Source organism: Prunus mume, linkage group LG1 (genome assembly GCF_029339155.1).
Source record: "Prunus mume cultivar Tortuosa linkage group LG1, ASM2933915v1, whole genome shotgun sequence".
Classification (NCBI taxonomy): Eukaryota; Viridiplantae; Streptophyta; class Magnoliopsida; order Rosales; family Rosaceae; genus Prunus; species Prunus mume.
In genome coordinates this window covers 7526494-7553085 of record NC_142698.1, presented here as the reverse complement: position 1 = coordinate 7553085, position 26592 = coordinate 7526494, and the positions used below count along the sequence as shown (strand labels likewise).

The 26592-nt window shown below is 37.1% G+C and overlaps 3 protein-coding genes across 3 annotated transcripts; 2 read left to right on the top strand and 1 right to left on the bottom strand.

Moving 5' to 3' along the window:
• Positions 1–727: 727 nt before the first annotated feature.
• LOC103344164 (sulfate transporter 2.1-like) lies at positions 728–1719 on the top strand. Its single transcript, XM_008247787.2, has 4 exons — positions 728–1039; positions 1121–1169; positions 1280–1484; positions 1581–1719. The coding sequence occupies exons 1-4, from the start codon at positions 728–730 to the stop codon at positions 1717–1719; spliced, it is 705 nt and encodes a 234-aa protein (XP_008246009.2).
• A 13481-nt stretch (positions 1720–15200) lies between these two features.
• Positions 15201–20451, top strand: LOC103332483 (sulfate transporter 2.1-like). The gene is made up of 12 exons (XM_089043411.1): positions 15201–15770; positions 15865–15913; positions 16001–16208; positions 16431–16605; positions 16715–16780; positions 16901–17131; positions 17256–17382; positions 18029–18315; positions 18971–19164; positions 19279–19373; positions 19861–19937; positions 20045–20451. Exons 1-12 carry the CDS (start codon positions 15282–15284, stop codon positions 20186–20188), a joined length of 2142 nt encoding a protein of 713 aa, XP_088899537.1. The 5' UTR covers positions 15201–15281; the 3' UTR covers positions 20189–20451.
• Positions 20452–22004: 1553 nt separating this feature from the next.
• On the bottom strand, positions 22005–25788 carry LOC103332466 (uncharacterized). Its single transcript, XM_008235213.2, has 7 exons — positions 25371–25788; positions 24843–24956; positions 24592–24750; positions 23779–23940; positions 23545–23661; positions 22815–22925; positions 22005–22689 (listed from the first exon to the last, which is right to left on the bottom strand). Exons 1-7 carry the CDS (start codon positions 25722–25724, stop codon positions 22258–22260), a joined length of 1449 nt encoding a protein of 482 aa, XP_008233435.2. The 5' UTR covers positions 25725–25788; the 3' UTR covers positions 22005–22257.
• Between the last annotated feature and the right edge of the window lie 804 nt (positions 25789–26592).

The following is a 26592-nucleotide window of genomic DNA, read 5'->3' as shown; positions in this document are numbered from 1 at the left end:
TGATGATTTTATGTCCCTCTCATTATACTAATTTGATTTTTCATTTAATAAAATTTATCTTCGTGCTGTTGAAGTCCCCCAACCAAAAAAAAAAAAAAAAAGCTGGAGTGGGGACTTGACCAACCTTCACCTTGCCCGTTTACCCGCGTATTTTTCCTCCAGCCTTAACCGTTTATAACTAGATCTCCAAGGCCCAAATTTTGGGTCTGATTGCATCATCAATTGACGTATATGCCCTTAAAAATCAGACGTGTGCATTTGCACGTGTTGCGTTAACACAAAATTGTGATAGCACAACAATGATGAATGATATGAAAAAGGCGATGAAATGGGCGCTCTCAGATTGCTCTTTTCCTAAGAGGGAACCGACAATTGCTTCGTGAGAGCAGGATTCTCAATGTTGTATTGCTCTCTCAGAACAATAAGCACCGCTTTACAAACGACGATCTTAATATACTAATTCACATACTGCCAGCTCAGGACACAGCATCTACTTCATCAATATACAACACCAAAATTCCTTGAGCCCTAAAAAGTGGACCAAGATATTACTAATACTGAACTGTTTATGGGGTATAAAATATTATACAGTAATTATGTCATATCACTTGCAAGAAAAATATGGCTCTGCAAAGTTACCTCAACTGTGCATGTTTATAAGGTCCTATAATAACATTGCTACATGCGCCCGGGGCAGAGAGTTTCGGAAAAACATCTTCTACTTAGCATGGTTGGTTCTACAATCTGCACATTGGAGGAGTTGTTTGACATGGAAAACAACATGGCTGGGAGGTCTCAACGGGTATTAAATCCCCCTCAGCCTCCAGGCCTGTGGCATGAGCTTGTGGATTTTATGAGGGAATCAGTTCTGCCTCATCGAAACAAGTTGTTATCGAGTAATCAGCGTGGAACCAAGCGCTCGATCTTGGTCTTCAAATGCTGGTTTCTGATCCTTTGCTGGTGTCAAAACTACCATCTCAAGACGTTCAAGAATGATTTAATAGCCGGTTTAACTCTGGCAAGCCTCTGTATTCCCCAGGTAATTAAACAAAAACTCGTGACTACTTTGGGAATTGCAACATTCTGCATTTACCCTTGAATATGTGACAGTTTTATGCAGAGCATGGGATATGCTACTTTGGCCCATCTTGAACCACAATATGGCCTATGTAAGTCAGTCTAGTACAGCTTATTTCTATGATCTTATGGTGATTATTTCTGTCAATTAATGGTTTTGCACTGTTTTTTCTCCTCTCTTTTTTCTCCTTTTTTCACACAGATACAAGTATCATCCCGCCTCTTATATATGCAATGATGGGGAGTTCAAGAGACTTGGTGATTGGAGCAGTAGCCCTCGATTCGCTGCTTTTATCTTCAATGATTCTGGAATCATATCCTGGAGTTGATGCCATCAATTACAAAAAGAGTTTTTTTACTACAACTTTGTTTGCAGGAGTCTTTCAAACTGCCTGTGGAGTCTTCAGGTTGGTAATGTTCTTAATAATATTTGACTGACTAGCAGTCCTAACTAAAATATTTGTGTTACATTTCCTTTTTTGCTCTCCAAATTCAATTTACAGGTTGGGGTTTCTTGTGGATTTTCTGTCCCATGCTGCTATCACTGGGTTCGTGGCAGGTGCAACCATTATCATTGATCTTCAACAGCCACAGGGATTATTTGGGATCAAGCACTTTACCAACAAAACTGATTCTACATAGTTAACCATTCTTGATTCTACAACATACATATTTTATATAATTAAAAAAAAGAGGAATTCTACATAATGAACTTCAACTAGTTACATGTAAAGTGGATGAATACCGAAAGTTCATTGGTTTGCCAGCCTTCATTCTTGGAGCTCTTAGATGAGTTTGTGCTTTTGAGGCTCAAAGGTTTTTGCACAAGATCTTTCTGCCAAATAGAGTCTATTTGCTCTTTCAAGAATATTGATTGGGGCTAAGACAGAAAAAAATAGAGAGAATTAAATTGATTGTTAAGAAAATGAATGCAACTACAATTAATTCCAAAGTTTAAGTATCATAATTCTATAAACACAAGCACAAGTCGGAGCCCAATTCAAACAACAGTAACAATAGCTCACATGTTAAGAATTCCTAAGCAGTCAAAATCTACGCAAGCAAACTATGTAGCTGCAACAATTTTAAATTATGAAAGACATAGGTAAATATGATGGCAGAGAAAGAGAGAAGACAAACAAGCCATATTTGTAGAGTGCTTGCCTTACAATGGATGATTGCTGGAGAAGAGCTATATATGCAAATCAACTGGAAAATAAATATGGTCATGGATATATAAAACAAAATCATAGTAAAATGAATATAAGAGAAATATTGGAAAATCCCAAGAGATATGAAATCATACCAGTGGAAGCTATGTACTAAATGAGCCTGTGTTCCTCATCACAATCGAGCCATCAATTTCATAAAGGCAATAATTTGAATGTTGGTGATGTATGTGTCATCAATCAACACAAAGACACATATATCATCAACATTCAAATTATTGCCTTTCTACGAGTCTTTCTAGATCGCGACCATGAAATTGGAGAGCTAACGGAACCAAGTTGTTAAGGTTAATGAGCGAGTTGAGCACCTGAGATGGAGATCTTTGTTGAAGAGCGTGGAGATTGAGATCTTCACCACATCCAACTAGCTTTGATTCTCATATCCAGAACCTCCATCTCCATCTTATGGATCTGCAAAGACCTCAATCTCTCAACTCCTTCGTGATATCGATTTTCTGATGATTTTGTAGGGAGATGGGTGCTCAAGATATGTGAGAGGGAGTGTTTCAGAGAGTTTCATGAGGGTTTTAGAGTTGAGGAGGGTTTCAAGGAGGGAAATCTGAAAATTTAGGTCGAGTGCGAATTTAGTTAAGCGGCATTTTTTTGTTTAGCGTGTTTTAAAAAAGGACACTTGTTAATGACAAGCGTCGTCTTTTAAAAATCAACCCAACAGTAGTAGTGTATAAGATAAGACCGTCATCTTTTAAAACACAACGACGATTTTAAGATACAACGTCCTCTATTTCATGTCATGATTTAACTATTTTGTAGTAGTGTTGTCAGCCACCTTGGCCTAAAATTTTGTGACACAATTTCCATTTTTCAAAAACCCCTGTGTGTTTGGATGATGAAATTTAAAAATACAAAGGATTTCATAAATGACGGAATTTAAAATGATGGAAATTAATGTTCTAGAATTTGTAAAGTTTCTTGTTTGGGTGGCGGATTTAAAACACGGAATTTAACCTTTATTTGTAAAGTTATCTTTTTAAAAACTCAATTTCTCTTGCGATTTTAGAAATGACGATTTTTAGATGGAATTTAAAGTTGGATTTATGATCTCCAAATTCCATGTTTTTTCCCACGTGGAATTTCTAAATTCCTATGTTTTTTTATTCAAACAAGGGAATTGGTTCATGTCAATTAAGAGTGTTGCTTGAGCTTCACGCGACTATTAGTTATTCTTAAGAAATTTGACCTAGCTAGAAATATCATGGTGAGTAAAAACATGACTGGTGATTGAGCTTGAGCACCTTATCAGAAAACCTATGCAGTACATTTGACTATCGTTTTAAAATTTTGGTGTAGTTTCGTTTCTTTGCGAGTTGTCGCTCAGCTATGTCTTTTCCAATATTATTTATTATTTTGTGTTTGGACAAATCAAATTTAAATATCGTGCGAGTTTTATTGTACAATAAGATGCTCGCTCGCAGTTTCTATAAGAGCACTTCCATCGATTTATATTTGTCATGGCAAAAGGGGGTTAGGCTCCAAAACATTCCCCTACTAAGGAAAAATTGCCATGACAAGAAGTGGGCTCCATGAAACTGGTAAGCCCAAAGGCAAAACTTGCGTGGGCTGGCACATGGGCAAGCTGGCGTTAGTGTGATGTCAGCGGCAATTTAAATGGGTGAAGAAAACACTTATAAGTGTCAGCAGCTGCCCACAGTAAGCATGTACTGGGTCCTCCAGTGTTTCTGTATCACCTTCCATCCAGCGCTCTAGTACACAACCCTGTTTTTCACCTTTTCTCTTTACCCTTCGCAATACCCTGTTGTTACTCCTTCTTACCATGCATGGAAATGGCGGTGGGGGACCTAACTCATGCCTACTATGGATCATCGCCCACACTCACCTTTTTTTTGTTTAATTTTCTCTAACAAACTGTGCTTTTTTTTTGTGCTCACATTTTTAGACGACCAAACAGTTTATGAACTAAATCATTTTGCGAGGATGTTTATATGTTGAATCACAACCATTCATCTTTTGCATAGATAGCATGCAAATATTAGGATATGCAACAATCATGTCATCTGTTAGGTCGTGTAATTTAGATTATCCATTCCAAAAACAGAAGAAGAAAAATCCTGAATTTATTAATTTTGGTCAACTCTTTATCCTCCCACGAATTGGACTAGTGGTATTTCACATGAAAATGGCAGTGGGTGCAAAGCTGTGGGAGATCACCACTGAGCTGATTGTTCCTTTGCCGCTTGGTCTGAAACACCAAAAAAGCTAATTAAGCTGTTGACTCCTCTCTAGTGACCCCCGCAAATTATATGTAGTCTTTTAGTTGATATCTTCACTTTGCCTCTACATCAATGCATGTCCTCATCAAAACTGTATCTAATTTTTCAATATCATTCATCATTAATTACTTGATGTCTAGAACACCACTTCTGAAGATTTTGCCTTGGATTCGAATTCCAACGGTGCAGAGAAACTTGCATATCCCTTATTTTATGTGACGAGAAAGATAGGAAGACAATGATATACAATATGAAATAAACAAGTTATTGCGCTATTGGTGGCCCCCATATAGTTGACCGAACAAAAATAAATAAATAACTATTAAAAAGAAGCAATATATACTTTAAAGACGTGGTATGTTTAAACTCTATTTGTCTATATGTTGGAATAATAATATTTGATTTTATTACCCTAACATGACGTAATAAGCTGGCTGGTACCTGAATCTTGCACATAGAAAGCAGCTGCAAAAGAAGGAACTGAAGACCACCATGAATAACCCTAGTGACTGATCATCCTCATAGCTAGCTAAAGCATCAGCCACAAGGGTTTTCTGCAAAGCGAATACTAGACATAACAAAGAAAAACATCATCCATGAAAACAGTGGCTATTTGAAGATGGACATAAAACCAGTACAAATTTTGTCGTATATGTTGATTGGTTGGCAGTTTCCATATGTACGGTTCTGTTTTGCAAATGCCAGTTTTGTACAGACAAAATAAAATACCTTTAGCACATGCCGACGGCAAATGAAGATTTAGGAGATTTAAAAGAGTAATTTTGCTTGAGAGCACTGTTCATCTCCAATTGCTTTTCAACTTCTGTCTTTCTCAATGATACCAAATGATGATGTTTTTGTTTCTGTTGGGTAAAGTTAAAGTGGCTGTCATCCATCTTGAATCTGGACCCATTCTTGGACAATATACGTAGATATGCTACAGAAACTTTTCTCCACAGATTTCCACCACTATTAGTTGAACCCTAACCTAATTTGCTTTTATAGTTGCCACTTTTAATCTTTAATATATAAGCAAGTTTGTCAGTTCTACAACCAAACAAATCTTTGGAAAGTATTCCACTACCTATAACAATACTACATGTTATGTTGATAGTGTCGATTTGAACTACATGCACTCAGGGGCGGCCCTAGCATGGTGCAGTGGTAAAAGCAACCAACAACTATTGCCTAGTTTATGACACCTCTGCACAACACTTTTTTTGACTAAAACAGAGTGTTTCAGACATAATCATTGTTGTGCGATGGGCTTAATCAAGGATATTGGTGAAACTATATGTTAAGAGTCCGTAGGTAAATATAAATAAAAACATATCAGCCAATTGGCTTTCCTGAATAGGGCTCTGCGCAACCCTTCGGTAGGTATCAGGCTACCGGCAGGTGGATATCCGGCAACCGATCGGGCTGCTGTTCTCTTATATTGTTGTCGCTATAACTTATAGTCTATAAGTGTACATGTCTGCCCGTCTACTTAGTGTTGTATATGGCTAGCTGTTGTTGTTATGAAAGTGTTCATGAATTTCTCACGTATGTTTTGATCTAGAGTTGTGTTTCACTCATGAACTTCTCACGTAAGTGGCGTGAAACTCATTATTGGACCCGAGACATTTTCGCATGATGGAAAGAAAGTGTCCAGATTCATTGCATCTAATTCCCTTCTTGTGGTAACATAAATGAATCTCATCTCACGAATCACTTTAAGCATTCGTAGTTTATTATTAGGTTATCTCGTGTTCCCCATTCAGTCAAAGTAGCACTTGTAAAAAGCCACCACCACTAATTGCACTTAAGTGGCTGGAAGCCAGCATCGCCTCTATGATACTTTTTCTTGATTCCAATTCTAGTCGATAATTTCTTTTTATATAAGCGATAATTTAAATTGCTCTAAATTAATCTGATATACGAGAAAGGGAATCGAACTTGAATGCAAGGCGTCGACTCTAGCCATTATTGCTAATTAATTTGAGAGGTTTGGATGCTCAACTATTTAGACGTCCATAAGAAAGTTCACTCTATCAATTTGAAAAGGGAACGGACCTTCTGGTCTCCTTGGACTAATTTACTTGTTTATCACTTTAAAGTTTCAACTTTCCACTCCTGTTTAAAACTCTAATCCTACTATAAAAAAATTTACTTAAGGCTGGTAAGTACATAACTTAATAAAGCAGTAACTAATCATTTGAATTCACCTCTCACGATATGGTTTTTTATGCGAACCGTTCATTTTTAAGGTTGCTTGTCAAATAATCGGCTATATAAACCGAAAATGATTTAGTCATGTGATGAAATTAATAAATAATTCTTCACATACATAGTATGTGGAGTCCATGTAGTATTTAATTATCACCAGAATTGATTGTTAACTTCATCACTATCTCCCTCTTGTCCTACCATCAAATCATGTATGTACTCCATAACAAGGAATGTATGTCTTCCACGGAAGTGGTTGTAGTGATTGAATCAGAAATGCAAATGCATTGATGGTCTACAAAAAAATTATGGGTTAAAACCCATCCAACTACACTACCATTTTCTTCGTCTTGCAAACCCCACAAAGGAGTGCTAGCATCAGTCACGGAACTGTCTCAAACCGTTGATAATTATGGATCCTCTACATGGCGCGGGACCAACGGTAGCATTCTTCCTAAGAATTAGAACATCCACAGTGGGAGGGTGTATATTCGGGGGTATAAAGCTACTTTTACATCTCATTTACATCTCCGGGGGTTGTAAAAACGTGATTTTTGCTCCAGTGTGAAAGATGTAAATATAAAGATGTATAATTGATTTCTTTTACCTTTTTTGTTGTAGGTCCCACTTTTATCCACTTTTTCTTATGTAGGTCCTGCCTGCAAGAGATGTAAAAAAAGATGTATATGTGCATCTAAATTTGCATCTCATGGTGATGATGCAAATTTACACTCGTTTACTGCTTTCCATTGCAGGTGATTCCGATCACAAAGGGTGTATATTTAACATACACCTCATTATACACCCTCCCACTGTAAATGCTCTTAATGTGTTACTGTAACAGATGGCACGTAAGCTGTAATACTTCCATGACATGAAGGAATTGCACATAAACACCCACTTCCAAAAGACATTTCCTTGCTAAAATATGAAACCTAATATATTTGGACTGTTGCCATTTTTTTCTTTATATATAATATATATCCATATATATGAGAATATTTATTTGTAGGAATTTTCTGTATATTCCTTTCCTTGTATGAGGTCATATTTAAAGTACTAACGGAGCTTTAATGGCCAAGTAAATAATAAATTCATATTTCTATTTACAGTAAGAAATCAGGAATTAAAGTGAATCAAATATAATTATAATGGGAATCTTTGGTGTGTAAGGAAAGAAAATCAATGGTCCACAAGTCACGCCAACACTCCCCCTCACATTGGTGCATAAATTTCAGCAATGCCTAACTAGTCCAATGAATTGTGAAACGCTCTATTAGAAATTTTCTACCTAATTTACATATGTGTAACCATCAATATTCAGATAACCATGTTTTGAGAACATAAGTCCTTTTCCGAGTGCATACTTCAAATATTTAAGTATCCGAATAACTGTATTCATGTGGTCTTCACTTGGAGAATGCATAATTTGATTGACGATGCTCACCGCATAAGCAATGTCTGGCCAAGTATGAGACAAGTAGATTAATCTTCTCACTAACCTTGGTATTTTTTTTTGTTAGTTGGAACTTGATCTAGGTATTCTCCAAGATGATGGTTCTGAACAATAGGAGTGTCTACAGGTTTGTAATCTAGCATTCTTTTATCTGTCAATAAGTCCAAGACATATTTCCTTTGACAGAGAAATATGCCTTGTTGTGATCGGGCCACCTCAATCCCCAAGAAATATGTGAGTCCACTTAGATTCTTCATCTCAAATTTAGTAGCTAAATAGTCTTGTAGCTAAGATATTTCTTGTTTATCATTACCAGTAATAATCATGTCATCAACAAAGATTATTAAAGTTGTTACCTTCACTTTCTAATGTTTCAAAAACAGAGATGATCTGAGTTACTATGTTTGAAACCATTGTTCTTCATTACCATGGTGAACCACCCAAACCATGCAGTACGTGGTGACTATTTTAGTCCATACAACGCCTTTCGTAATTTGCATATTGCTCCAGTCTGAGTAGTATTATATCCAGGAGGAGTGTCCATATACACCTCCTCCGTGAGTTCTCCATGTAGGAAAGCATTCTTTACGTCAAACTAATGTAGTGGCCAGTCCAAATTAGCTGCAAGGGACAGTAAAACTCTGATTGTATTCAATTTTACTACAGGTGCAAAGGTTTCTTCATAATCTACACCATAAGTCTGTGTGTATCCTTTCACCACAAGTCTTGCCTTATATCGCTCGATAGATCCATCCACGTTTTGTTTTATAGTAAAAACTCATCTACATCCAATAGTCTTTTTTTCCTTGTGGTAAAATTTTCAATGTCGAAGTTTGATTCTTCTCAAGAACTTTCATTTCTTCCTTTATAGGTTGAACCCACTTAGGATCTCTCAATGCTTTAGCAACCTTGGTTGGGATATGAATAGCAGAGAACTAATGCACAAGGACCATGAGTAGTTTAGACAACTTCTCAATGGATACATAATTCACAATTGGATAGTTTGATGTCTTGTCAATATCTAGTGAATAACGGTTTGGTGGCTTTCCACGATTCTGCTTGAAAGGTAATTGGTATCCAATAGATTTATCCTCTAAATTCACAAGTGTAGTAGGAGTAGTTACCTCGAGGATATTCTCAGGAGATTGGTGCATTGGTACTGTTGAGTTAGAGGGAGGTCTTCATCTCGTTGTTCTGTATTGTCTATAGGTGTGGGACTTAGATCAGAAACATCTTCGCAGAGGTCAAGTGGGTCAGGCATTTGATCGCTTTTCGGCATAGAGCAATCTCGTGCTCCAGACTCGGGATGATCGATCGTTGGGTTTGGACGATCAATCCTTTCTGCACAGATATGCAAATTTCTTCATTTTCCAAGTTGCTCCAATTTTGTTCTTAGTATTGTATCTCCCCCTGAAGCATAGAATTGGATGATGGGTCATAGAAGAACATCTTATATTCCAGAAAAGTCACATCCAAAGTGATATAGGTATGTCGGTTAGGAGGGTGATAATAACGGTAGCCTTTCTGATGAGTGGCATAATCCACAAAAACACAACGAAGAGCACAAGGATCAAGTTTGCTACATTTATTTTTGTGGAGATGAACGAAGGTCACACTTCCGAAGATTTGGGGTGTGAGTACCAAAACAATGGGTCGGGGCCTTTGTTGCACAAGCACTTGTAAGGAAGTTTTAAATGTCAATACACTAGAAGGCATGCGGTTGATCAAGTGAACTGCGGTGACAATAGCATCATCCCAGTGATGGCGAAGAACATGAGCGCCAATAGAAGTTCTCGGGCAAGTTCAAAAAGATGTCGATGTTTTCGTTCAGCAACACCATTTTGTTGTGATGTCTAAGAACAAGTCGTCTCATGAATAATTCCATGTTGTTGGAAGTAAGCCTGAAAATCATGATTGACAAATTCACCACCATTGTCTGTTTGTCTGTAGTGAATCTCACGGCCTAGTGCTCCGGGCCGAGGGGATGTGCGTCAACACGTGACGTCCTTCTTTTGGATGCGGTATGGTTGTGCGCGGGCGTGCCAGCACGGTCTACCATGCGTCGAGATAATGATGAGGTTCGGGTAAAAGATGATTTAAATGTTGCGCCTGTTTTGCGTTCGACTCCTAATCAAACGATCATGGCCGAGAGAGGAACGATCTCGGCCGTCAGGTTCACACCTGAGCTACAAGGCCGTTTAGTGGTGGTGTTGGTGGCGGGTTTTAAGCGGTGCTCCGGCGAAGTTGCTCAAAGAGCGACGGTCGTATGATATATGCGGTGAGTGAGGCGATAACAGAGATGGTGCTCCGGCGCCTTGAAAATTAAGGGTCGTATGATATATTGATGAATGGATTTTCCTTACAATCTACCACTACTCCTAAGAAAACAAATAAAGGTATTGAAAGTGCATTACAGGAAAATATAATTTGCTCAGTGGGAGGCTTTTGGTTTGGTGTTTGAACCCTTTGAATGTAGTCCTGAGCTTAGTATTTATAGGAGTCCTGGAGGGACATTCGAGGCTGACAAGACCTGCGCGGGGCAAGTGGGTAGTCAAATCGGCATTTGGGATCGTGAAGCATGGCGGTTTGGGGTTGAGCAGCATGGTGGTGTGACCCCCATAAATCTCGGCCACGCCCTAATAGTGGGTTCGCCCCTTGGCCGTGGGAACGCATTTAATGCCCTGGTCTGGTGGTTGGTGATCTGACCTTAAGTCGTGAGATTACTTGTGAGAATGTCTGCGCCTAACCACCCTGATTTCCATCACCAAATCTTGACTTCAGCCATTTCCCTTGTGCATTAAATGCTTCTTGTGACTAGTGGGTTTGCTGCGAAGTCAGAGCCATTACTTCATTAAATGGAGTGTGGGGCCCTGAGGCCACGTGGTGATTCAACCACAGCTTTTTTAAGCCGTGTCTTTGACGGCCTTGGCCTCGGCCTTCAATAGGCCTCACCTTCAATCTGCGATCGCGAGGCCGAGAGGATTCTGCCTTTGCAGCTTTTCTTTTGTTCTTAGGAAGGCAAAATGCTTGACGAAACGGTAGGCATTGAGCATTGACTGTGATTTATTAGGCATTGAGCATTGAACTGAGTTTTCATCTATTTGTGGAAGAACTGAAAACGGGAAAACACTTTGTTTCTATTCTTCAGCAAATAAAGCCATGTCATCTGTATACAATCATCTACGAATGTGACAAACCACCGAATGCCAAAAGAAGCGATGATAGATGAAGGTCCCCAGACATCAGATTGAATAACATAAACGAAGTAGTACACTTGTTCGTACTCAATGGATAGGGTACACGATGACTCTTGGCCAAAATATAAGTATCACATGTGAATTCGAAGTTCTTGAAACTTGAAAATAAATATGGTATAAGATATTTCATATAACTAAAAGACGGATGTCCCAATCGACGGTGCCACAACTAGATTTCCTTTTGTTTGCTATCAAAGGGATGTGTCACACTGTTAGCCATGCCGGGACTGAAGTCATCTACATAATATAGCCTCCCTTTCTTAGTACCACAACCAAGAATCTCCTTAGTGTGAATATCTTGAAGCAAACAAAAACTCGGATAAATGAGTACACAACAATTCAATTGTTTAGTAAGCTGACTAACGGACATTAATTTATTGGATAAAGATGGAACAAGTAAAGTATTAGACAGTGAAAGAGATGATGAAAACGCAACAATGCCAGCCCCTGTCACAAGATAAGTAACTCCATTGGCGTTAGCAATACAAGTTCGTTGGGGTTTGGTAGTATTCAGAAAATCATCAGGATCAAACGTCATATGATCATTTGCACTGGAATCAATTATCTAGCTTGTGGAATCACTCTTATTCGAAGTATGGAATCCATAACCAATATCATTACTGGTCGTATATCATTGTGTTCGATCTTTGAGAGTGGCCCACCATTCGGGTAGCCATGCAATTTAAAACAAGTCTCACAAGTGTGTCTCGGATCACCACAGTATGCGCAATCTTGTCCATGTGTCGAGGTCATTAGTCGGGAAGTCATAATATGTGCAGCGGAAGATGCATAAGATACAGGTTTAGTAGGAATTCGGATCGGGATCTGAGCCTAAGTGGGGATCAGAGTTAGAGTCAGAGTCAAAGTCGGGATTTGGATATGAATTAGAGATAGATTCGGGGTCGGGTCGGGTTGTCATCAGAATCGGGGTCATCGCGTCGTAGTCGAGGTCGGGTCTTCAAAATAGGATCCTAATTCAAGATTGGGTTCAGGGTCATCAAAATAGGATCCTGATTCAGAAGCGGGTTCATGGTCGAAGTTTGCATCTGTAGGAACTGAGCCACATGGGCACTCAACTAGGCTATGGTTGGTTGAGAAGGAGAGAAGGAGTTGGTGGTGCTACCTCTATGAGGGCTGAAAAAATCATCAACCCCCATAGCAGTAGCGGGAGTTTGAAACTAGAGTTAGCAATTCTAAGATCGTCACTCTGATACCATGCTAAAATATGAAACCTAATATGAGAATATTTGTTTGTGAGAATTTTTTGTATATTTCTCTCCTTGTAGGAGGTAGTGGCCGAGTAAATAATAAGTTCCTATTTCTATTTACAGTATGAAATCAGGAACTAAAGTAAATCAAATATAATTATAATGAAAATTCTTGGTGTGTAAGGAAAGAAAGTCAATGATCCACAAGTCACACCAACATTTCTCTTAAGAGTGCTTTTTAAAATTAGAAGCTAATGGGCTAGTTAGTTCAGTCAAGAGGTGTCTTGTCAGTTAGGTCAGCTGTTAAGATCTCTAGCTTTCCTGGAGGACATCCATTCTGATATTCTAAAGGAGAAGTCAATTCTAGAATGACATGTCTAAATTCAAAAAAGTCAGGGATCTTTGAAATAAAAAATTCTAAATTTACCAATGAGGGGAAATAAATTTAATCCATATTCCATATATCCAGTTTGCCTGCTCTTTGAAGGTACTTAATCCAATATCCTTTTTAGAACTGAGTACGTAATAAGGGAGCAGAATATATCCCATTTTGCCATATGCTGTAGCTCTCGGTACAGTTAGGTTGGGCAAGGTTACTCTGGAGCCAAAGGAAACCAATCATTACAAGCATATATGGCAACACCAATAGCAAGTTTTCTACACAAATAATATTTTGAAGTGACAACATCTTCATATCCAATGGAAGTTGAAAATGCAACTTCACATCACGCTCCATCCATATCCCATACTTATTGGGTGAAACTATTTGTGCCCAGACGAATGGTGTATATGGCATATTGACAAATTATATCTTCCACCAAAAATGACAGGTGGAAAATAATGGAAACAACAGCCTTAGGATAAAGGGTGCATAATGTACACATGCATTATGGCTTACTTCTATGTGTCACGTATGTATGTTGGGATTTGCGGCTCAAAATTTTGTGAGAATTAATGGATTTTAATTAGTTTCGAGACCGACCAGAAGAGTTTTAGGTGAAAATGGCGAAGGTCGTTGGAGCTCAATGGTTGGTGCTCGAGCATCCAAAAACACTAGGTTTTTTCAAGGTCCAGCTTTTTTCTGTCAGTCATCCATATCCTATTGATTCAGAGAGGAAGTGCGTTTTCGAGTGGAAGTGGTTCCTCTTTCAACACTTTGTACTCCTATCTTGCATTTTTCTTGTTCAACATGGATTTGAGTGACTTATTCTAGTGTGATTAAGTAGGTCTTTAAGGAAGTTGAGCAATGGTACAAGCAACTTTTAATAACCTCTGGAATTTTTCTTTGCGTTGTTCCATTGGACCTTGAATAATATCACTCTTGAGACTAATATTCCTGCTTTTATTACCATGAATTGCATTGGGCAACATAACAATGTATGTAGGGGTCATCTCTAGGGTTCATTTAGATTGGGAGCTATGATTCACCTAGCTGTAAAAACGTCATGCACTCTCTGAAGTGCACAACAGGTCCTTTGGATTTTGGCAAAAACGTACAAATGCATTATTTCTTTGGAGGAGTGTCGGGTCCTAATCCAAAACCATATTCCTTAGGACTGAAAATTAAATTTATTTAAAACTCAAATAGAAGGTCTAATACAAGTCTAAAAGACATTGTAAGAGTTCATCAATGCTTTGCATGGGATGCTGGTTATGATTCATTGGTCGTTGAATCAGATGGCCAAGATTGCCATTAATGACATCCTCCGGGTTCCCAACAAGGTTTTTTTGGTCATGAATTTTTGTTTGTAGCCTTTATGGAGTGCATACTCTTTTCTTTCGCCTTAGGTTTTGTCCCACTTGGTCGCTAGGCAAGGTTTTAATGAGGCCACATTTGTTCGCTCGAGTCTGTATCCTTAGATAATTTAATGAAATTTTCTACTTCCTCAAAAAAAAAACAAAACAAAAAAAAAAAAAGGATGGATGGCTTTGCTTTTTAATTACTGTTTTATACTAGTGACCTAACAAATTGTAATTAGGTGTGCTTCACTTGCAATTATCTATCCAAAGAACTTTAAGATTCATCTGATCTCGCTAATGTATCTATTTAAGCGGGTTTTTTTGTTTCCTTCTGTCAATACTTGAGGGCCTTCTAACCTGCCAAACAATAAGCAAGTATTTAATTTAGTGATCAATTGGATATCTTTGAAAGATGGGAAACTTTTCCACGTAGAACAAATTAATTAAGAAACGTAGTGGGAATGTCAGCTAAGTATAAACAATTACCACCTTCGCATTTTCAAGATACCTGATATGTTGATGTCAAAAAGGTATGGATTCCACCAAGATTTTTCTCTGGTTTACCCCTCCACTAAATTTGGATACGTGTGGACCTGTAACATATTTTTGGTAAAATAAAAATTCTCTCAACCATTCAATTTACTTACTAATTTTTAGTTTAGTGGTACTTATTTTTCAAATGTTAATGTTGGGAATATCTCAAGTTCAAATTCCCGTTAATTTTAAAATAAAAACCATGACTTTTTGAGGGATATATAAAGCCCTTCAGTTAAGATGGACATACACTTTAGCATCAAAAACCTTGTCCTTCTGGTGCCTATCTTTTGATAATTGTATTCCCTGAACACCACTCAACAATGGCCTCTTCAGCCACTAACCATGGTGAAAAGGCTAATTGGGTGCTCCATGCGCCCCGGCCGCCGGGGCCATGGCGCGAATTTATGGAGTTTTCAGGTGATCAAGAAACTAGTCCCATGGATATCCTTCCAAGTTCCCCCAAACACTTCAAACAACCAAGCACTGCCTCGTTAGCTGTTGAGACCCCAACAGCAGAGGAAAAGCTTGACCTCGAGAAAAACAGCAACCCTGTTCATAGGTCTGAATGGGTGCTGAATGGCCCTGAACCCCCAGGTCTATGGCATGAGCTCATGGACTCTGTGAGGGAGACGGTGTCGTACTGTGGAAACAAGTACTCATCTCTCAAGAATCAGCCAGCACTCAAAAGTGTAGTCTCTATCCAGCAGGAGATATTTCCTATCCTTGTATGGGGTAGGAGCTACAACATTTCAAAATTCAAGCATGATTTATTGGCTGGTCTAACTATAGCAAGCCTCTGCATTCCCCAGGTAAAATTAAATCGCATTTGATTATAACAATCAGTATTAGTATAATACAACTTAATTCATATAGCATGTTGCCTTTATATGAATCTGAATGCAGAGTATTGGATATGCCACTTTAGCAAAGCTTGATCCCCAATATGGTCTTTGTAAGTCATGTAGCTTAAATTATAAGTTTATTTTTTTTCCAAGTGTTTGTATGTAGACTTAATTATGTGTTGTGCTGTTGGTCTTAGATACAAGTGTTGTACCACCTCTTATTTATGCTGTAATGGGGACTTCAAGAGAGATAGCAATTGGACCTGTAGCTGTGGTGTCTCTCCTTTTGCCCTCAATGATTCAGAAGTTACAAGACCCCGGGGCTGATTCAATTGCTTACACCAAGCTCGTTCTCACCGCGACGTTCTTCACCGGTATTTTCCAAGCTTCCTTCGGACTCTTCAGGTATCATATGGACTGTACTGGATTGGACTATACTAAACTGTATTACACTGTCTTGACCAAAAAAAAACTGTATTATACTGAGCGGAAGGCTCTTGAGCATGTGACGTAAGCATATGTGCGTAGTTGTCGTAATATATATATATATATATATATTTTTTTTTTTTTTTTTTTGGGTGTATACTTCTTAATTTAAAATTATCTTCTTGTTTTGGTTATCATCAGATTGGGGTTTCTTGTGGATTTTCTTTCCCATGCCGCAATCGTAGGGTTCGTGGCGGGAGCAGCCATCATCATTGGTCTTCAACAACTGAAAGGGCTACTTGGGATCACTCACTTTCCAACCAATACTGATGTTATCTCTGTTATGGAAGCTGTCTGGACATCTTTCCACCATCCTGTATAAGTCACTTTACTTGTCTTTAAGAAAATACAAATAAAAATATGATTCCTTATTAGAATATATATAGAATTCATTCAATCATTCATATCCATGTCTTTCTTTGCAGTGGAGCCCTCATAATTTTATTCTTGGCTGCTCTTTCCTGTGTTTCATCTTAATATCTAGATATCTGGTGAGTAATTAACACTGTAACCCTGTTAGTAATATTTTACGGTTGCTCTAATTGGGTCATTATTTATTCATTCATTTTAAACTTACCAAAGTTCTACTCTGCACGTTCTGATCCCTACAGGGTAAAAAGAACAAGAAACTTTTCTGGTTGCCAGCCGTTGCTCCTCTCCTATCTGTCATACTATCGACGCTTATTGTTTATCTAACAAGGGGGGATAAGCATGGAATTAAGATCGTTAAACATATCAAAGATGGCTTAAACCCTAGCTCAGTTAATCTGTTAGAGCTCAACGGCCCCTATGTTGGGGATGTGGCCAAAGTCGGGCTCATTGTTGCTCTCGTTGCACTCACGGTTGGTTATCACTCAAGCACAATCTTAAATTAAAACTAAGAAATTAATGGATGGTTTCCTTTTGATTAATTCACTCCTTTGTATATTGAATGATGTTATTGTATATATTTTTGGCAAACTTCAGGAAGCAATTGCAGTTGGAAGATCTTTTTCATCCATAAAAGGGTACCACATGGATGGGAACAAGGAAATGATGGCGATGGGCTTCATGAACATAGTAGGATCCTTGACTTCTTGCTATGTTGCAACCGGTAAGTAATTTAGAGTACTGCTATTTGTATCATGTCAATGTTTCGTGTGTTGCACCATCTCTTTAATATAGGTGCGTCTCACATAGTCAGTAAAATGGCGTTATGCTAGCTCTTGATAACTTGGACTACTAATTTTGACAGCTTATAAGATATAATAGAATATATATTTAGTCATATGCTCATTCTTAGCATTATTAGCACTAATGATATAGATAAACTCTACACCATTTAATTTCTATAAATAAATTCAAAAAAAATCATTTATTAGCACTAATGATATGGATAAACCCTACACCATTTAATTTCTATGAATAAATTCAAAAAAATATTCAAAAAATAACAGTTGACCCTATTGAATTTAATTTTGATTATTAAATTACTTTGATGCCCTATTGAGTGTTTTGGATTTTTTTAATGAGGTTTTGGAGTTAGGTTTGCTTGTTTTAAAAAATCGATAGCAGTTCTGTAATTTATAAGAAGTTAGAAGTCTCTTTGTTATATTGTAAATGAGTTTTTGGTGTGTTTCTAAAATCTAAAGTCCATTTTATATAGGATTTTTTTATAATTTGGCCCCTAGCTATATTGGATATAATAGTGAATCTCTCGTAATAGAATGCGTTTTCATTTAAATTTTAATCATGAACAGGTTCATTCTCGCGTACGGCCGTGAACTACAGTGCCGGTTGTGAAACTCCGGTGTCAAATATCGTCATGGCCATTACAGTGATCATATCATTACAATTTTTGACAAAGCTCTTGTATTACACCCCAACAGCAATCCTTGCTTCCATAATTCTCTCAGCTCTGCCGGGACTCGTTGACCTCGATAAAGTGTACAAAATTTGGAAGGTTGATAAGCTAGACTTCTTGGCTTGCATAGGAGCTTTCTTCGGAGTGCTTTTTGCATCTGTGGAGATTGGTCTTCTAGTGGCGGTAATAACATTATATATGGCTCTTATTTACTTTATGTGTGCAACACTATGGATGACAGGACAGGACTCAACTTTCATATTTTTTTCTTTTTCTTTCTATTTTTTTATTTTTGGGCCAGCAAATAGAACACAACACACTTTTTTAATTAATAAAAAGTCTCCACCCTTGGCCGTACGTTTCTCAGCTTTTCAGACAGAAAAAAAAAAAAAAAAAAGGAACCACTACGATATAATAGTGGATGGTTGATAGTCGACATTCCTGGCTTGTAAAGTTCTTGATTCTATTTTTGTTTTTTCTTTTCTATTTCAACAAGCATCTTCCAAAAACAACATATGATTAAAGTTCTTGACTACCATTCATTAATATTTAGTGGATTTTTTCCTGGGAGATAGAAGAATATCTGATTAAATTGATAGTAAGGCACATCTCTTTATTAATGATCCATGTTCAGCTTATGAGGAGTAAAGGGTTTTTAGTAATTAAAATTAGGTTCGGCTCTTCCCTTTTTCAATACCGCTTGTACAAACAAAGTCAGCTCAGAACGTGGTTGACATCCGGACGGTCCCAGTTAGAAAGAAGGGTTGAAGGGTTTAGGCCTGTACATGTTTTTAAATGTTGGTGCAAGATGTCTCTCTAACATTAATTATGTTTGCAGGTGACCATATCATTCACAAAAATTATTCTCATCTCAATCAGACCCGGCACAGAAACTCTTGGAAAACTTCCTGGATCTGAAATGTTTTGCGACACCGCACAATATCCAATGGCTGTTAAAATTCCTGGAGTTATGATAATCCGTGTCAAGTCTGCCTTGTTTTGTTTTGCAAATGCCAATTTCGTTAAAGAAAGGTATTTAATTAATTAATCACACAACAACATGATATTACTCCAAATTAAAATCCAATCATGAAAAAATAACATGTAATTTTTTTTTTATTGTATTGTGGTGTGAATTAATGCAAGGATTGTGAGGTGGATAACTGCACAGAAAGCTGCGGACACCAAAGGGCAGACTAAAGACAAAGAGGCTATTCATCTCGTAATTCTTGACATGTCTAGTAAGTGGTTCAAGGAAAAGCTACGTCGTTTTGGATTTCTGTTTAATTAATTTTTTTATACCAACTTTATACGTATTGAACCCTAAACATAAAAACCTAATCCATAACCCAGAACTTATACGTCGTTTTGGATTTTAAACACTACATAATTAAGCACCAAAAATAAAGATAGCGGATCGTATTTCAGGAGATGTTAAATGACTGGCACTATTTATACTTGAAGGTTTACCAAATATCATTACTTAGAAACACAACGTAATTACTGAGACTGTGAAAATCGAGATCAGCAATGACCAGCAAGCTTTCATGTTAGAAGGAAAATGCTAGGTAGACCTTGTTATATTGTACTACAAAATCATTGGTAGGACCTATTTGTATTGGCGGGCTCTATATGTATTAGATAGGTGGTACACAATATAGTTTCTCTAGCATTACTCATTATTTGAAGAGATTCATAATTTCTTTCCTTTTCCTTCTTGTATGCCAGATTTGATTAACATTGATACATCTGGAATAGCTACTCTAGAGGAGCTGCAAAAGAATTTGATCTCCGAAGGAATTGAGGTAAGACACAGTTTCCCTCTTTGGCTAATTAAACCATAATTTACACATTCTCCTTTATTTTAAACTTCTTACCTCTCTCTCTCTCTCTCTCTCTCTCTCTCTCTCAGTTAGCCGTTGCCAACCCTAGATGGCAAGTGATTCACAAACTTAAGCTATCCAACTTTGTGGGAAAAATTGGAGGGAGAGTCTTCGTGACGGTCGGAGAAGCGGTGGATGCAAGTTTTGGTGGAAAAATTGCTACAGCTTGTTAATGCTAGCTCTTCAGAAGAATGTTCACATCATTCTCATTTAGGTTAATTACTAGTTGCTTGCTTTTGTCATGTGTGCTACTTACCCTAAGTCCCAGTCTACTTATGTACATAGATGTGGATGGGACAGAAATAATGAGAAGATGGTTTCAATCTTCTCACCCCTCAACTTGTGACACTAGCAGTTATATATGCTTGCTTAGTGGGTTGTGGTATTAAGGAATGTGTAATAAATAATGCAATTCAAACGGTGTTAATGTTTCAAAGTTTTACTGGTATGATAAGTTTCTGAAATGAGATTCATTAGCAAAAGGGGTATATAGACAAGAAGCTTATAACTCAAATCATGCACTTGAGGTCTTGTCTTCAGTCCAAAAACAAGAAAAACATAAATATAAATTATATAAATTAATTAATAAAATGAAAAAAAAGGGGCAAATTTTCCATCAATTGGGACCCACTATAATTGAAGAGCTATTATTGGACGGGTAGATTGAATACCTCAACACACTCCCTCAACATAGCAACTCATTATAAAAGCTCCTGAAAGACAAAGGTAACACCGAGTATAATTTACCGATCAAGATAACAAATGCATAATAACGAATGCAGAAGTTGCCTGATAACATAAAAAGTAGGCTTTTTATCACAAAACATCCCTGACTTTTGCGAAACTATCAGATTGCATCCTTAAAGTTTTTTTGTATCACTCATGGTCCCTAACGTTAATATGGGTGCTCTTAAATAGTCTCTCTTCAAAAAAATTGTTAAATCCAGAGATATAATCGTCAAATCAATCCTTGGATTAATTGTCCAAAATGAGATATATGTTATTCTAGCTGTTAACCTTTCTCTTGTACATGAACTACATTCACATGATACTTCCATTTCCTTTTCTTGTGCATAACCAGTGTCTTATATTCAAACATTTTCTATAACCTAACTTTATTTACCATTCAATTATTTCTGATTTCTTTTTTTTTCTTTTTCTTTTTTTTTTTTTTTGGTTGGTAAATTAGACAAAACGGCAGTCATATGAAGTTTATAGCATACATATATTTACTCAACAATTATGGCATCAATAACATAGAACAGTTTTTCAAAGTTCAAATCCTCATTGGCTGTGTTTGATAATCAGTCTGTCAATGATTGGATTGCGACCACATAGCAATGTCTAGAATTTACCAAGAAACCAGAAATTTAATACACAACCAAACCAACATATGTAGTTTTGTTCTTTTTGTACTGATTGATGATCAAGCAACAAAGCATCCGAGGTTGCATGAATATAATGGTTCCAGAGTAAGGTCCAGCTGGTTCCTCCTCACCTGAAGGAATTCATCTTGCTGCGTGCCCCTGCATATGATCATATGATGTATTGCAGTTTATTTATTTAATTTATACATCAGTTCTATGAAATTGTTTTACATTCTAATGTCATAGGATGATTTGAAGCTCATAAAAATACCTAAAACCCAAAACACCTATCTGCTATTTTGCCCAGAAATTTGAAGCTTTTTCGTCACCAAAGGTTTTTAGCGACAGATGTTCATCAGATTTTTCGTGACTAAACATTTTCTGCAACGGTGTCCTTCAGATTTTTCATCACAAAACTGTGAGTTGATGAGGCATTGAAGAGGTCCAAAGGAATTGATTTGACGATTATATCCCTATATTTAACAATTTTTTTGACAGAGAGACTATTTAAAAGTACTCATATTAACGTTAGGGACCATGAGTAATACAAAAAAAAATTTAAGAATGCAATCTAATAGTTTGGCAAATGTCAAGGACATTTTGTAATAAAAAGCCTAAAAAGTAAGGAAATAAAAATAACGATTTTATAAATGTGTATAACAATAAAATTTAAAATATGCGGCCACTATATTCTAAATCCATGGAAAAAGAAACACGAAAAAAATCCAACACGCTCATTTTTGTCTGCCTAACTTAGAGTTGAACTTGAAATAGGAAACATATCAAGGGCATCTATAGAAAGAGGGGAAAACAATAAGAAAAAGGAAAACAATAAGATACAACATCAAAGGACTTTCCTGTGTAAAACCTATTGGCTACCACCAATCATAATTTCTTCTAATACCATCAGCGCTAGAGTTGCTAAACCTCGATGCAGAATATCTGTGCTGAAAAGATCTAGATTGCCCTTGTGAGATTGGACTTCCAGAAACCTTCCACATTTTTTTAGAGGATCTAGAACTTGAAGCATGAACCCTACCAGATGGTGGTGTTGCTGGAGACTTCCAACTGTTCCTTTTGCCATTTCTAGGGGAGAAATCCCCTGGATCGTCCATTATCCAGCCACCTCTATGCTTAGTCTTTTGTGGGGTCGTCATACCTCTTTCTTCATACTGGGTCTGTTTTCTTTTGTGAGCTTTATTTAGGTCATGCGGAGCGGACTTGAACCCCGTGTAGTCTCTCTTTTCCTTATGAGATTTCAAAATGGGAGTAGAGTAATTAGATAATTCCCCAAATCTCTGGTGAGTCTGCAAGTTTGACAGAGTACTGCAGTTAGCGTTTTCAAAAAGTAAGACTAGCACTACCCACAGTCAACATAGAAGAAGATTGCACAGTATAAAAATAATTCTGGGAGGTGTACACTGAGAATTACATTAGCAAAACTTGTACATGCACGAGCATAGTGACCACGTTCACCACACTTGTAGCATAAACGAGGTGATCCAAAATCATTGGTTTCCCCACCACGCAAACTTACGCATCCCTGCATGTACAGAATTCCCTTTCTTAAAAGAAGGAAAAAAAGAAAGGTAGACTATTTCGGCGAAATGGAAGCAAAATAATAGAATGCGTATGCTATTTTGGACACAGAAGAGACTATAGCTTTTTTATAACAGAATATTATATTTAGAGGGTCAAAAAATGTTGAAAAAGAAAAATATGACCAGGTAATATCAAACCTCCCAAGCAATCAGAAGATAATATATAAGTTATACCGAGGTTTATCTTACGTGTCCATATTTCGTCCAAAAAAAAATATCTTACGTGTCCATATCTCTAACCGAATGGCTGAAAAACAGGTCCTTAGAACCACTTTAAAAATCTCTGTATGCATAGGCATATGCATGCATGCACAAACGCACAAACGCACAAACACACACACACACACACACACATAACATGAATTCCACTTGTAAATCATCAACAATATTGGCAACATGAACATATCAAAGCAAATCCCAATAGGTCAAATGTTCATATTAGCACTGTTTGATTGGATATTATCCACAGCCCCATTTCAAAACGATAGGCCTTGCTTGCATATATCCAGTTGCTAATGCACCTCCCCCACCCCACCCCTAAAAACAAGCAACAAGACTTACCATACCAGTATGTCCCAATTGACCACATTTGTAGCAAGAAACTTCCTGGGGACTAGTATCAACATACTTGACACAACATAAATGGCCAAATCTCTTGCAGACATAGCATTGGATTTCCTGATTCAGGAAAAGAAATTTAGAAAGGGCTCTTAAACATAATTCCAAACAATATATCTCATGATTAATATGATATAAAAATCATATAGACAATAGACTTAAAAGTCACAAAAATACCTTAAGATCCTCAGTTAAATAATCATTCTTGCATGAGAACATATCATGCCCAGAATCTCCACATTTTAGACATATTTGGGATTTCAATGAGCCCCTCTTCTGCTTTTCTGGACAATCTTTAGCATAGTGTCCACCTTTTTTGCAAATAAAACAATCTTGTCCCTGTAAAGATTTAAAGCAGGTACAATAAGAGACCAAATGAACATGAACCATCTTCTAGAGCTTCCAATGAGAACATTGCAATCAAGATGAAGAAACAGGAAAGATTGAGGAACCTATCTTTGTACAATGCCATACAAGCACTGTGGCGTACAAGAATTGGTGAACAATTCATCATTTTTGTAATAGAACTCACTTAACATTATATAGCATACACATAAAACAGAAAAATGAGATCCTTCGTTTTGTTTTTTTAATCTTTTTTATCAAAAGATGATCTAAGAAATAGAAGAGAGCATGTGTACATACAATAAAAGTCAATAACCTAAATTGACAAGAGCAACATTTAGCCAATCCTTCCCAGAAATTAAGAGACATAGAGCAATTGAATATTAAATTGCACAACCAAAAGAAAATTGTCAACATTTTGTCTGAACCTCAATCCTTTATTAAAAATTAAAAATAAAAATAAAAGATACAACATAGAAAAATGAATTCCAACTCAACTCATTCAAGTCAACATAAAACCTTTGGCGTAAAGCCCCACTACCCCCCGACACTAATAAATGTGTAGTAACTTCGACCCAGAGAAGACGCTTAAATTCAATTCATTACTCCATATTATTTGACAATTTTGTTCAGAAAGTAACTAACCTTTCTGCAGTCTCTGGCATGGTGTTCCAAACTGCCACAAACAAAGCATGGTTTCTTCCTCTTAGCTACGGTGCAATTCACTGCGGCATGACCTTCTTCGCCACAGTTAAAGCATGTTCCCCAGCTACTATTTGGAGGATCAAAATACCTTGGTCCCCGCTGATAGAACAGAAATAAGATAGGTACCAAGCTAAGGTCTTCATAAGGATTTTCATTTTCAATAGGGCATTTCAAAAAAAATTTGAACTCACAAGTAGCTTCCGCAGCACAACATTGTCGCTAATCTCAACATTATTCAGTTGCTCCGCCTCAGCCAAATCTACAGCATTAGCTGCCTCTACCTTCTCTTCCTCGTTAGCAACCACCTAAACCAATAATGGGATGCAAAACAGTCATACATAAGAAACAAGCTCAACAGCTCTTTCATCCTCTTCTACAACAAAGAAAAGCCAGAAAATCAGACTGACATTTCTTCCTACAGACATCTACATAAACAGTCTAATCAGGAAATTCAATTTTGACATCAGATGGTCCGGTTTCAAATCAATTTCTCCAATTCAATCCCATTATGTGTAACGACCACAAATAAAAAGTGATACAAAAATTTATTTTTTTGAAAAATAAATTGGCTTACTGACCACTTATACTTCTCTAACTACACTTAACTAAATTTCTAGCTAAAACGAATTAAATTTTACACGGATTGAATTAATTTCCTTAATTTTCCTTCAATCAATTTTCTCTAGAAACAAATGGAGTAAAAGACGAAAACCACTCACAGCTTCTTCAATCTTCGCCTTCTTAATCCTCTTCTTCCTCTCCCTTTTACGTACCGTCTTAGTCTCCAAATCTGCAGATGCAACTTCAGCTTCCTGCAAAGAAGTCGAAGAAGGAAGTTCAACCAAACCGCTTGGCTCGCCCAAAACGACGTCGTTGTCCGGAGCCAACTTGGCCGCACGCATTAACATAGCTTTCTCGACGATCTGGAGGCTGAGATCTTCATTGGCCTCATCGTCATCGCTACTGTTCCTTTCAGCAACAGATTTCGAAGGGTTTTTCTCGGCTAAATTTCGTTCTTCTTCGCTGACTTCGTCCCAATCAAATTTGGCCTTTTCCCTCTCTCTCTTGCCCATGTTCGTCTTCCAAATCTTAAGCCCTAATCCCTAATCGAGAAAAATACATCAATGAAAAGCGGAAAACGAATCGAAAATTTTAAAATTTAAACAAAAACATTTCCGCAACCACTATGGGCTTTTTTTTTTTTTTACGCCTACGGTTTTGGGCTTTTTTTTAAATTAAAAATTGGATTTGGGCTATGGTGGCAGGGTTGTAATATTTAGGTTTTTAAATATAAGTTGGAATCTGTCGACATAAGACTTGATAGTGTGTTTATTAATCAGGAGTTGGAATTCTCCTCAGGAATTGAATTCCGTATATAGAGGATTCCTGCGTTTACTTCGTATCAAAGCATTGAAAAGTAATTGATGCTCACACAAAATTAGGAATTGAATTCCTAATTTTGCAGGAATTCAATTCTTGAGTGGGATGTGATATTCTAATTCCTAGAGAACTAACTTATTAGGAATCCATCTTTGCTACACATTATATCCTTACACAATATTCAAAATTTCAAATTTGTCATCTACTTTAACCCAACAATGAGGATATTTAGTAATTAGTACCACTCATACCCCAATTCCATATGGTTTAGTAAACAACTTCAATAAGAATCTCGAATCTAACTCCCATCAATCCATATGGTTTAGTTACAACTTCAATAAGAATCCGAAATCTAATTCTCCTTAATCCAACTCCTTCTCAATTCAATTCCTCATAATCCAATTACGGATTAGTAAACATGCCATGAGTGTAAACTATAATAACTAGACACCCTCATTGCTTTGAGATTTTCAAGTGATGCAATTGAACAATTAAAGCTACTAATGCATGAATTTCTTACCAATTTTTCTCAATTGAATTTTCATTTATGGGTCATGAGAG

Bases quoted from the DNA above. Each gene is read 5' to 3' on its own strand.
- LOC103344164 (XM_008247787.2), top strand. From the start codon at position 728: ATGGTTGGTTCTACAATCTGCACATTGGAGGAGTTGTTTGACATGGAA. The intron at 1,170-1,279 runs GTAAGTCAGTCT...TTTTTCACACAG, and splicing joins TGAACCACAATATGGCCTAT to ATACAAGTATCATCCCGCCT. The intron at 1,485-1,580 runs GTTGGTAATGTT...TTCAATTTACAG, and splicing joins ACTGCCTGTGGAGTCTTCAG to GTTGGGGTTTCTTGTGGATT.
- LOC103332483 (XM_089043411.1), top strand. From the start codon at position 15,282: ATGGCCTCTTCAGCCACTAACCATGGTGAAAAGGCTAATTGGGTGCTC. The intron at 16,606-16,714 runs GTATAAGTCACT...CTTTCTTTGCAG, and splicing joins GGACATCTTTCCACCATCCT to TGGAGCCCTCATAATTTTAT. The intron at 19,165-19,278 runs GTATTTAATTAA...AATTAATGCAAG, and splicing joins GCCAATTTCGTTAAAGAAAG to GATTGTGAGGTGGATAACTG.
- LOC103332466 (XM_008235213.2), bottom strand. From the start codon at position 25,724: ATGGGCAAGAGAGAGAGGGAAAAGGCCAAATTTGATTGGGACGAAGTC. The intron at 24,957-25,370 runs GTGAGTGGTTTT...TTATTGGTTTAG, and splicing joins AGGCGAAGATTGAAGAAGCT to GTGGTTGCTAACGAGGAAGA. The intron at 24,751-24,842 runs GTGAGTTCAAAT...CTGTTCTATCAG, and splicing joins TTGTGCTGCGGAAGCTACTT to CGGGGACCAAGGTATTTTGA.